The sequence below is a fragment of the Hyposmocoma kahamanoa genome, unplaced genomic scaffold (genome assembly GCF_003589595.1).
Source record: "Hyposmocoma kahamanoa isolate Upper Pololo Valley unplaced genomic scaffold, ASM358959v1 64, whole genome shotgun sequence".
NCBI lineage: Eukaryota > Metazoa > Arthropoda > Insecta > Lepidoptera > Cosmopterigidae > Hyposmocoma > Hyposmocoma kahamanoa.
Window position 1 is genome coordinate 20,593,691 of NW_020653852.1, and position 12,160 is coordinate 20,605,850.

The 12,160-nt window shown below is 37.9% G+C and overlaps 1 protein-coding gene across 1 annotated transcript; it reads right to left on the reverse strand.

Annotated features, from left to right (window-relative positions):
* Window positions 1–9,570: 9,570 nt before the first annotated feature.
* On the reverse strand, window positions 9,571–10,439 carry LOC113231111. Its single transcript, XM_026465284.1, has 2 exons — window positions 9,987–10,439; window positions 9,571–9,942 (listed from the first exon to the last, which is right to left on the reverse strand). The coding sequence occupies exons 1-2, from the start codon at window positions 10,437–10,439 to the stop codon at window positions 9,571–9,573; spliced, it is 825 nt and encodes a 274-aa protein (XP_026321069.1).
* Between the last annotated feature and the right edge of the window lie 1,721 nt (window positions 10,440–12,160).

Sequence of the window (12,160 nt, forward strand, 5' to 3'; positions counted from 1 at the left end):
AAATTGGACATTCGTGGAGTTAAATATACTGCAAATAAACAATAGAACATACTATAATAACTGCTGTCTCTGGTTAATAATTCAAGATAGTGAACCTAAATTCAGAGTTTCTGAATTTAGGTTCGGAGCATGTAAATAAGTTCAACCAGGGCTCAAAGATAAGCATTTGATTGAGGCTTTTAAGCTCTATTGACAGAGGGGCCAAATTACCATAGATTTATAACATTGCAAACGACTTCTCTCTGTGAATGAAGTTGATCCTAGGTACCAAAAAGCCTATCTTTGATAATATATTTGGGTTGCACGAGATTCCACGCACCAAATGAATATAACTCATAAGTGCTAGGTATTATGCTGTAGCAACACGTGTGTAGTGAACACGCACAGCAAAAACTAATTTTGCTAGGTCAAATGGTTTAGGTATTTACTATTAAATAACGATCTCACAAAACATATACAACACACCTAAGGATATTGTCTAAATAATGTGCTAATTTGTTACACGATTGGATGTACTTCACCAAATCATTTATAATCCTGAAAACAGGCGAAAACAAAAGTTTAAAACGAATTATTTAAGAATAAAATATCTAACTTTTTTGTTAAAAGTTTGTAATTTGTTTGTGTTGTACAATAAAGTGTTAACATAGATTCATATATAACTTTGCACATCATTTTTATATGAAATATTTCTCTTTAAGTACTGAAGAAAATTTCAATTTCAATTGAAGCACTGTAATTAATAAATTCACATTTATCTCAAAATTTGTACATGGCCCTGCGGTTTAACGATGCGCTGCGCTTCCCGCTGCCCCATCAGTCGCCATCGGGCGTTTGTCTACGTCAGATATGTGACAAATTTTCTCCGCCTGTTCTTATTTTATTCATTGTAATTTTCTGAACGAGTTATGGTCCCCAAATCTCCTAAAATTCCTCTCCTTAATAACATTTCGTTATAAAATATACCAAAAAGATTATTATATCTAGACAACGGGAAAGCAACATTTCGTAGTTAAAAACTGTAACGGGCGGGAACAGTTTATCAGAGGCTAATTTTCGCGGGTCGTTACACCAAAACGGATGCACTGCTCCCAAAAGTGCATTATTTTATCTCCAAAATAGAGATTTCTTTGTTAGCTGTGTCTGCAAATGCAATGCGTAGTATCCGAAACGTGAATTTATAATAAGTATGTTGTGTTTAATACGCGTTTACCATGTGGGTGTGTTGTGCATGTGTGTGGGTGAAGGAAGGGTTTTACATGCTTGCTTTTGTAACTTCAAGTTCAAAGTTTAAAATGTTTTTATTACACACATGTTGCTACATCGGTCTTTACTTAGTACAGATCAACATGGACCATGTAAGGGCACATCAGTGTCAATACTACATTTTAAATACATCAACATTTCTATTACAATTTATTGCATTATTATTTCCTTTGAATTTAGTTAAATAGGTAAAGATACTTTTAAGTTCTGAAAGAGCATTTGTTGATTAATTTTTTTGTTGTGCTTTTTTTATGTTAGCAAGCGACGACAGGGTTAACAAGTCGTGGGCCTGATAGTAAGCGACACACCGTCCATAACAGTTGCAGTGCCGCTCAAAGGGCACTGCCACTGCCCCCGTCACCTTGATACCTTTTTTTCGTGGGGATATCCTCCTAGGATACCTTGAGGTTATGCTGGACTTCTACTGGCTAATACCCCACGGTGGCCTTCTCTTTCACAAGGAATTGTACTCTTTTTACGTAAGTGTACGTTTGTCAAGTGCTGATGTGGATACTTTTTTTTATAAGCCTACCGTGTCCTACTGCTGAACAAAGGCCTCTTCTCTTGAATTCCACAGTTCCCTGTTTGACGCAATGTTAGGCTAGTCCTTTACGTATATGCGTCCAAGTCGTCCCGTCATCTCCTTCGTAACGTGGTTCATAAATGTCTAACGCGAGAAATATAATAATACAATAGTTTTAGTCTGTTCATAAGTAAAATTAAAGTACATAAATTAAAAATAAGGTAGAAACACAGACATATATCTGTAGATGCCGTAAGTGTACGTAGGTTCTTCGCGTGCCCAAAGTAACTAAGTGAATTCACTTAGTTGCCACTGCTACACTATAGAAGAACGCGCTCGACTATTATTGTAGATAAACACCAGTCGAAAACGCGAAAAATGCATAATTGTGCCATTATAAACTGCAAAAGCACCACAACTGTGGGTAAACGGGTAAACAGGGACATTTCTTTCCACGGGCACGTGATTTTGTAATCAGAAGATGCATAATTTATTTTAGAAACAATTATTTTGGTTTTGCATGAATTTCGAGAAAACAAATACGCAACTGATTGCATGCCTCATGATTTGTAATACATTGCGGCTTTTATTTGGTGCGATATATTTGTGATCCATTGTTAATACGCACTTTCGTATAATGCATTCAGTTCCGTGGTACGGCCGCTTGTACATTTTTTGGCCAAATTTAACGTTTAGTGATGTAAACGTTAGGCAACAGTGTTCTCGATTCTGATCGATTTTGAAAACAAAAGGACGAAAATTATGATGACCAATAGCAAGTAGCAATATTATAAATATATTCTTTAACTCTTTTGTTATAACGTTTAGTAACGTTTCGTTATTTTTTCAATTTACTAGTATCTATTATCAGTAGTATCTGTAATTTCAATAATTTTTGCAGCACGTTGCCTCGAATGTCCGAATATAGTGAACAAATAATTACATACGAGTAATACAAAAAAATATATAATGCAAAGAATTACAGAGCGCTCTCTTTACAAAACCTGGAGTTGGTCATATGTATGAGTTAATTGCTTTCGAAGACGAAAGTGGTCTAGTTTATCCCACCTAAGATGCTATCCAAATATGCAGAGTATCAGAGTTAGAAATCCGAAAAATAATAAACAAATCACAAAAATTTCACACGAGGCCGCCATTAAGTAAACCTCTTCTGACTAATAAGATTTTACCATATTTTGTCAGCAGTAACATTTTCATTTGTCTTGCCATTCGTCAATTTGATCAATTCCCAATAGATAACCATATAGTAAAATTAATTAAGTCAGTCGCAAGTTCATATATTAACGTGCGTTTTCATTATTTAAGTTAATCGATAAGATCTTCTATTCCAAAAATATGTTATATAATAAGCTCATTTTATTGGAAGGACAATAATTTTAATATTTGAAGTCGATTAAAAATTAGGCTTTTTTTTCTATTTTTGTAAGTAAAGGCCCATTTAGATGGGGAGAGTTTCTCGCACGCTTCGAGACGAAAACTCGTAGGCGATTCTCGTAAGCAATAATCGCCATAAGATTATCGTATCATAATGTTTACATTCAGGTAAGAACTAAAATCTCGCCTACGATTATGTCATACGAGACTCGTAAGCAACTTAATCGCCTCCTCGACTCTTTACACGGAGAAATATGTAGTAAGGAGATTCTTGCTTACGAGTTTTCGACTTGTCTAAACACGATCTCGTATGACATTTTTTCAAGTTCATACGTTTATCGTACAAATCGGTTCGAACCGTTTTGAGTGCGAGAATTGCCATTCGAGTTCAGTGATTACTGCGGTATGACTATGGATATATCAAAATGATGCAAAAACCATTCAAATCAGAAACTGCTGATAATATTAAGTTCATTGCACTGTATAGAAATATAATTTTGATTTAACATTTTTTTTTTAAATTTTATAACTACTGACACAAACAAAACTGACAATTATGATAAATTTATAGGGCGAGTGAGTGCGTGTGTGAGCGCGTGAGTGACTGAGTGAGTGAGTGAGTGCGTGCGTGCGTGCGTGCGCGCGGGCGTGCGTGCGTGCGTGAGTGAGTGAGTGGTGAGTGAGTGAGTGAGTGATGAGTGAGTGAGTGAGGGGTGAGTGAGTCAGTGAGTGGTGAGTGAGTGAGTGGCTGAGTGAGTGAGTGTGTGAGTGGTTAGTGAGTGAGTGAGTTGTGAGTGAGTGGGTGAGTGAGTGAGTGAGTGAGTGAGTGAGTGAGTGAGTGAGTGGGGAGTTAGTGAGGAGTGTTTATTGAAAAGTACATTTACTTGAAAAGTCGTGTCGGCCATCTTGGATTTAGAAATTAATGCTATGTTCGTAATGAGCACCCCCAAATACCTCAAAAACGATACCCAACTTGCCATTATTTGAAAAGTGCGGGCACGACTTTTCAACTTTAGAAAGGAGTGCCATATTCGTTACGAGAGCACCCTAAATACTATATTGCCCACGCTATATTCGACCACAGAGGCACTCACTCACTCACCGTTATTAAATATAAAAAAATATAGAAATTTTTTTTCGCTCTTGTTTCATTAATTCTTGTCTTAGAAAAGCAGTGATAATCAAAACACTCTCGCGCGCTGCACTCGTGGTAGAAACGGCTGGCACAGAAACTCGAAATACGATTTTTGCTTTCGAGTTCTGTTTACACGGAGACGTTATATTGAAAGGCGAGGAGATTATCGCTCACGTGGACGGTCGATAATCGCAAATGTTTAGACGAGGAAAGTTTTTTTATATTCTTTCGATAATCGTATCTTCGAGACGAGAAACTCTCTCCATCTAAATGGGCCTTAAACAACATTTCTTAAAAACAAGTAAAATAAAGGACGTACCTATCTTATTCCAGTATTTTCAATCAACAAACACTTGAACAAAATTATTCTATTTATAATCGATTAATTGAATGAAATACGCGTGTTTACGCGTGTTCCGTTTAATCAATCGATTTAGAGTGATGGAAACCTCCCGTTTCCATCACTAATTAGTTCTTGTGACGTCAAAATGGGTACGCTTGGTTTTCATACAAATTGCCGTACTTGCGGCGTTTATCTAGATATTTATGTCTGTGGGTAGAAACAATTATAATTTTTTGTAACTATAGTTCAGAATGGCGTGGTTTGCATTCAATCAGCCATCACCAAAGGACCTGTAATGAGTTTAAAAGTTTACCTTGGTTGAAAAAACAAACATACGCGATTTAGATATTAGAAAGTAGTCTCATTTCCTAAGTGTATTTTCGCGAAAACTTATAACTCGACATATCCATAAAAGGCATCATAAATCAAATGTTAAAAAGTTTCGGACATTACGTACCATAACATCACAACACTATTCTACTCTAAACGCACCGTGGCTTTTGTTCTCAAATTGCACTATTACGACTGCACGTTAAGTTCTCTTGGGTGTAATGCTGTACAATGTACAACGCAATTTGCACAGATAACATTAATGTTTGTAGTCATAGAAACGTTATATGAGAACCTCATAAATTATCTATGTACGTCTATGTCACCAATTAGTACAACTTTGATAAATAATATCTTGAAACTATCACTAAAAATCGAAGTAGAGTGGGTATGTGCCAGTAGTAGGTATTTGCAACAGTTCTCAAAAAGATGCAACAATGAGCGGGACACGATGTGATACGGGAGCCGCCAACGGTCCTTGTGAAATATCTCGTCCCAGGGAAGTACTGCCACTACCTATTTCTGCCGCCAAACAATAATGTGAGCACTGCGTTCCGGTTTAAAAGGTTAAGGGTGCTGGTGAAATTACACATTGAAATTGCACATGGGACTTGTCAACTTATGTCTCAGCCTGGCGGGCGCAGTAGCAGGGCCTTTGCGATTTAAAGCTCTGAATGGCACTGCGACTATTATGAATAGGCGTGTCGCTTACCACCAAGCGCACGACTTTTTCGTCCTGTCATTTCGTATTATAAAAAAAGTAGACCATTCATGAGCCATCGCGTATACAACCACCAGCCATAATGATGTCACCAGCGCTCCGAGCGCTTTAAGCTAAATTTCTTTTGCTTAGCTTTTCCTTTCGCTTTAAGCTAAAACGCTAACCCAGCGTTCTTTTATCTAATTTATCAGATTTTTACTTTTTAATAATGTTATTTTATTGTATGTACTATTTTTCTTTATTATTAGTTTAAAATACATTTTAATACATTTGTTTTTCTAACATTATCTTTGACATTGAAAGTACTTAAATGTACGGAAATTATGATTAAATAAATACGTCCGTCTGAAATCACGGAATTCGCACTCCTTAGGTGTAAGAGACCCCCACACACGCACAACATCGACACGACGTCAGTGCGTCGTATAACCGACGTTTGGCACTTTTCCGCAGTCGCTCAGTGGTGGCGTTGCGACGCCACCACGCGGAAGTCCTGTCGACGCTGTGCGTGCTTTAGCAAGCCGCTGACGCTAGAAAGATGCAGACGCTAGTCTGCAAAATGACAACTTTACAGGAAAGAGGTTTCAAAATACTACGAACAAATTATTTGGTATTTAATTCGGGACTCAGGGTCGTATTCCGGAACTCTACTCAATGCTCAAGTCAGGATCTGAGTATGATTTCAAGCAAATGGAAAAAAATGGAAATACGACCCTAATGGCAAGGACTTGAGTATGATTTCGAGTGCTTTAAACCATACTCAAATCCTGACTTGAGCATTGAGAAGAGTTCTAGAATACGATCCTTAATCACGTACCTATAAAAACTTATTTTAATTACCTCGACGTTTCGGGTGCATTGCAACGTCCATGGTCTCGAAGGGACTGAAGAGGCGTGTGTCAGCATCTTCTAGCCGTGCGAATTTTTCTAACTATCCGCACTTGATCTTCGTTATTTATTTGTGCACTAGGGTTCTCACTAGATCGACACACAACACTCACGACATTCGGCGACTTGTCGGGCGATACTTGACGTCGTTTACATTTGATGACAACTGGATCCCATGACGATGAAAGCTGAAAACCGTCTTCTCGTTTGAAATTACTGTGTTTTTTAGTTTCAATAGCTTTACGTACGATTCTATTTACTATAGTGATGACGTTATGTAGAAAGGATCTTCACGTAGTGGCATAGAGCTTCTCGTGACAGAGTTCAACCTCGGAAATACGGCCATCTTACATAGTTCTGCCGCCAAGCAGTAACGTCAGCATTACTGCATCCCGGTTTCGAAGGTTAAGGGTGCTGGTGAAATGACTGGCACATGGACTTGTAAAATTATGTCACAAGGTGACGGACGCAGTAAGATTACTCCTCAGATCTATGCGATTTAAAGCTCTTAGTGCCACAGAAACTGGCGTACGACTTGTTCGTCCCCGCCACTTAGGGCCGTATTCCAGAACTCTACTCAACGCTCAAGTCAGGATCTGAGTATGATTTCCAGCACTGGAAATACGACCCTAATGGCAGGGACTTGAGTATGATTTCGAGTGCTTTAAACCATACTCAAATCCTGACTTGAGCATTGAGTAGAGTTCTAGAATACGACCCTGAGTATCATAAAGAAAGACTTTATTCTTATGAACTTTCAAATTGAACTCATTAACTCAGACTGTAACGCCGCTGCCAACAAATTCACCTTTTTCTCTTCCACCGTTGATTTTCTAACACTGTCATCATAACTAGATACTTTTCGGGGCGAAAACGGGACAGAATAATGTCGTTTTCATTAGAGTGAAAAAGACAGTTGCTTAGTACGTGCTCAAGAAGGGGCTACGAAACGTTTAACATTGTCGGAGAATATTGCAAGGCGTTTTGTTCAAAACAGGCCGACATTCAAAAATGTTTACGATCTTAGTGGGAAAGTGGTAAATATGTGTACTATAACCATTGACTTACAATTATATGGACGTCGGGTCCGCGCTAAAAAGTGTCCGAACTTATAGGGCGTTAAAATCGCATACAGAGCGTCATTCACGCTTTAGTCTTCGTTTATTTCTTCTGACAGCGAAGCAAGCAAAATTAGACAGTGCTGCGATGACATTACAATTTGAATTCAACGTTTTAGCTTTTTCAAATTCCTTTACATGTCACTACGTTTAAATAGGTTGACTTGGGACATTTTTTTCGTGGTTTTTGTATTAGACCCGTCGTCCATTTATTTGTAAGTCAATGACTATAAAACTGTAATATTATCTATTGAGAAGTTGTACATGGGACAATAAAATAATGTAGAAATGTCATTGTTTAATAATAATGTTAGTTATTGTATTCCTGTATGAGTAGCAGTGGAGTTTCTTGTGAAAGAATTTGTTTAGACAAGTACTGCCACCTCACCAATTTCTGCCGCGAAGAAGTAATGTGAGCATTACTTCGTTTCGGTTTCGAAAGATAAGGGGGTTGGTGAAATTACAGACACATGGGACTTGGCAACTTATGTACCAAGGTGGTAAGCGCAGTCGCGGTGCCCCTCAGATCTTTGTGATTTAAAGCTCTAAGTGACACCGCAACTGTTATGGACAGCGTGTAGGAACCAAACTCATTTTCATAACCCCTGGCGCATGACTTGTTCATCCCGTCACTTGATTATTACAAAAACATGGTTTATTTTTACACATCAAACACTTGACCCCTCATTTACCTTGGTTTGCAGAGTGCAACTATGGTAGAAAAATAGATGCCATCACACTAAGGATGAGAACCGGACACGTTCCATTAAACTGTTTTGCTTTCTTAATGTAAAAAAAAAACAGTTCTCCTAATTGCGAGTTATGTGGAGTAGTGGAAGATGCATATCACTTGTTACTGAAATGTGTCCAGTACGAGCAACAGAGGGCGGCGTTAATGAGGGACCTGCAGATTAACCGAACATCCGTAGGTGCTACAAATTGTATACTAAGCAATCCCCACAGAAAGGCAGTTAATATTTGTTGAATCAGCCCTCCAGCAGCCCAGACATGTAAGATATAGTTTAGGATACGATTAAACTGGCATTATACATTCAACGAGCGATTCGTTCTGTGTACCGTTTAGGTTCTTGAGTTCCTCTCAGAGAAAAATTTAAGGAGACTGGTATCATGACAATGGCATCACAGTACATTTACTCAAATATTTTGTATGTCCGTAAAAATATACATAATTTCGTTAAGAAACAAGATATCCATAATATGAATCTTAGAACTAAGTCCAAACTCATTGTTTCCCGGAATAAGGTTGTTTTTGTATTAACTAATAGATTGGTGTGAGATGATACGACTGCTTCCTTTGACCATTTATTTTAGACTGAACATTCTGCCCACCAAAAACAACAGTTTTTAAACAATCTTGAACTTAACAATAGACTAAAGTTAACAATCCTTGAAAACCAAACGTAGACTTAACTATCTAAAGTAAACATGCATCGTTTTGAGACATAAATTAATACAATACCTTAATAATGTAAATTATTAATCATTATTTGATTTAAAGTGGGATTAGCTTATACAAAGGTCTTTTCACTTCTTGATCTCCGTTACATTGTACAGTCACTACTCTCACGAAATTATCTGAACCAGGATGTAGGTATTTCACTCTTCCTAGTAATCATTTCGTTGGAGGCAAATTCTCATCTTTAACAATGACAATATCTCCAATAGCGGGCGATGGATCTGCAACTTGCCACTTATATCTCTGTTGCAGAAGAAGTGGCCATCTTGTTAGGGAACTTACCTTTTTTTTGTTCATAATTCAGTTCTGGAACTCCAACCAAAGGTTCGCCAACCAAGAAATGTCCTAGCGTAAGTGGTGTCTCTGTCGTGTTGTCAATTTGGCAAAGTGGACGCGAGTGTGAAGCATGCTTCAATTTGGGCCAGTAGGGTAGCCATCTCTTCATAAGTGAGTCTAGTCTCTTTGTTAACTCTTGTCAGGTGTCTTTTTGCATATTGCACTCCCGCTTCCCATAAACCTCCACAAGTCAGCATTCTGGGTGAGATAAAATGCCACTTTGTTCCGTCATTTGCTAGAACTTCAGCTACTTCTCTAGCCATGTTATTCTTGCCTTCTTCGAACAGACACTTCAACTCTCTAGCAGCGCCCAGAAAATTTGTACCATTTATCGCTCCATAAGTTCGCACAATGACCTCTTCTGGTAACAAATCGACGAAATGCAGCAAGGAATGCTTGTGTGGTAAGATCTGACACCGCTTCGAGATGTATCGCACGAGTTGACAATACATACGAATAGGCAAATATATCCCTTGGTGGCATGGTGTTCACGGCCCTTAGAAGTTCTGATCCATATGGAGCCGGCGTAATCCACTCCACTATTAATGAAGGCTTGGTTCCTACTTACTCTGGCTGGTGGCAGTTGACCCATAAATTGGTTTAGTCCGGATACCCAGTACTTAGTTCGCACATATGCCATCATCAGCTGGATGCCACCATGGAGGGTTTTCATGTGGGCTTCATTTATTATTGATTTGGTTATGTGTTGTTTTCCAGGTATTATAATTGGATGTTTGGTCGTATCAGGTACGGAAACGTGTTGAAGCCGTCCTCCTACTCTTATCAACTCCTTCTCATCTAAGAAAAGTGAAAGTGTGACAAGCGAACTTCTAGTCTTGACTCTTCCGTCTTTTCTTAATTCCATTAGTTCTTTCCATATACCAATTTTTGATAATACTTTATGCATCTTTGTAATACTTCTTCCAACTCTGATGCTGTTAGGTATATTCATTCTCAGATTTTCCGTTCTTTAGGATTCTTCTACAGTATGCTAATACCTTTTTATTCTAGTTAGTGTTGAAAACTTTTCCAAATTGTATCCTCTTCACAAATTATGTGGAATGATTTTTTCTATTCTAATTCTGTTTGTGGAATGTCATAACTTTCAACTTGGAGGTTTACATCATTTAGCCAGTCCAGTCCAGTCCACCATTGTTTTGTCGCTGCTAGCTCGCATGATTTAATACTCCTGGTTGCGATATCAGCAGGGTTGTCAGCAGAGTGAACATGTCTCCAACGATCGTTTTCTATCACCCGAGTTTTTAGTATTATTGCAATAGTTAGATTATTGCAACCCGGTTTGCTACAAATGTTCGCCAACGGCTGGGATGTGATTGCAACCATGATAACACGACTGTGGCAAAAACTATATTTTTAGGAATGGATAAAAGTTCTACCAGATCATTTATAACTCCGGCCAATAATGCGGCTGCGCACAACTCTAATTTTGGAATTGATAGTTGTTTCAATGGTACAACTCTAGTTCTTAATGCAATCATAGTTACATAAATCTTTTCTCCTTCTATCACTTTCAGACAAACCACAGGAGCATATGCTTGAGTAGATGCGTCTACAAAACCGTGCAATAGTATGTTTTGAAAATGTTTGTTTATTGTTTTAAACCATCTTGGTATTGCGATATGTTGCAAATATTTTTACTCTTCTCTATATATTATCCAGTTTTCCCTCACGGTTGTGGGTAGTTCATCATCCCATCCTATATTGCAGAGCCACAATTTTTGAATCATCACCTTGGCCGTGATGACCACTGGAGATAACAAACCAAATGGGTCATATAAACGGGCCACATATGAAAGAATTGTTCTTTTTGTTACAGGATGTACCAATTCTGGAAGGTTTACTCTGATTTCAAATGCATCATTCCTTGTCTAATTTTACCTCTACTGTGTCTCTAGTTGTGTTGTCACCTTGTAAATACGCTAACACTTCGTCTGAATTGCTTGACCATTTCTGCATTTGAAATCCTCCTTTTTTAAGTATTGTCCTAATGTTTTCACGCAACTTCTTTGTGCCTTCTACATCATCATTATCTATCATCAAATCATCCATATAAAATTACTTTTTTATTTTAGGTGCGGTGTCTCGCTAGTTTTAAGTTTCATCATCAGCGAGTTGGTGTAAAGCTGTACGCACAGCTAAATATGGATCTGCCGCTGTACCAAAAGATACTTTCTTCAAGTTGTAACTTTCAAGTTCTTGACTAGGATTATCTCGCCAAATAATTCTTTGCAGCTGCGTATGTTCTACAGTCATGGGAATCATTCTATACATTTTCATTATGTCTCCATCAAACTTCAATCATATCAAACTTCAGAGATCTGGTTGTATAACGAGTCCAACCATCATGGTACTGTTCAGAGAATGTCCATTAGAACCCTTTGCAGAAGCATCATAGACCACCCGGACCTTTGTAGTATCTTCTGGGATGACGGCGTGGTGAGGTAAATATGTTGAGTTCTTTCATCTGAATTTTTCGATTTCTTCATATGTCCCATTACCTTATATTCGTGTATGACCTTCGTATATTCTGTTTTAAATTTCTCGTTTCTTTAAATTTTTTTCTCTAAATGTTTGAATCTGTTTACTGCTTGTTGTTTTGTTTCTCCA

Bases quoted from the DNA above. Each gene is read 5' to 3' on its own strand.
- LOC113231111 (XM_026465284.1), bottom strand. From the start codon at position 10,439: ATGCATAAAGTATTATCAAAAATTGGTATATGGAAAGAACTAATGGAA. The intron at 9,943-9,986 runs GTATGTATTGTC...AAGCGGTGTCAG, and splicing joins AGGGATATATTTGCCTATTC to ATCTTACCACACAAGCATTC.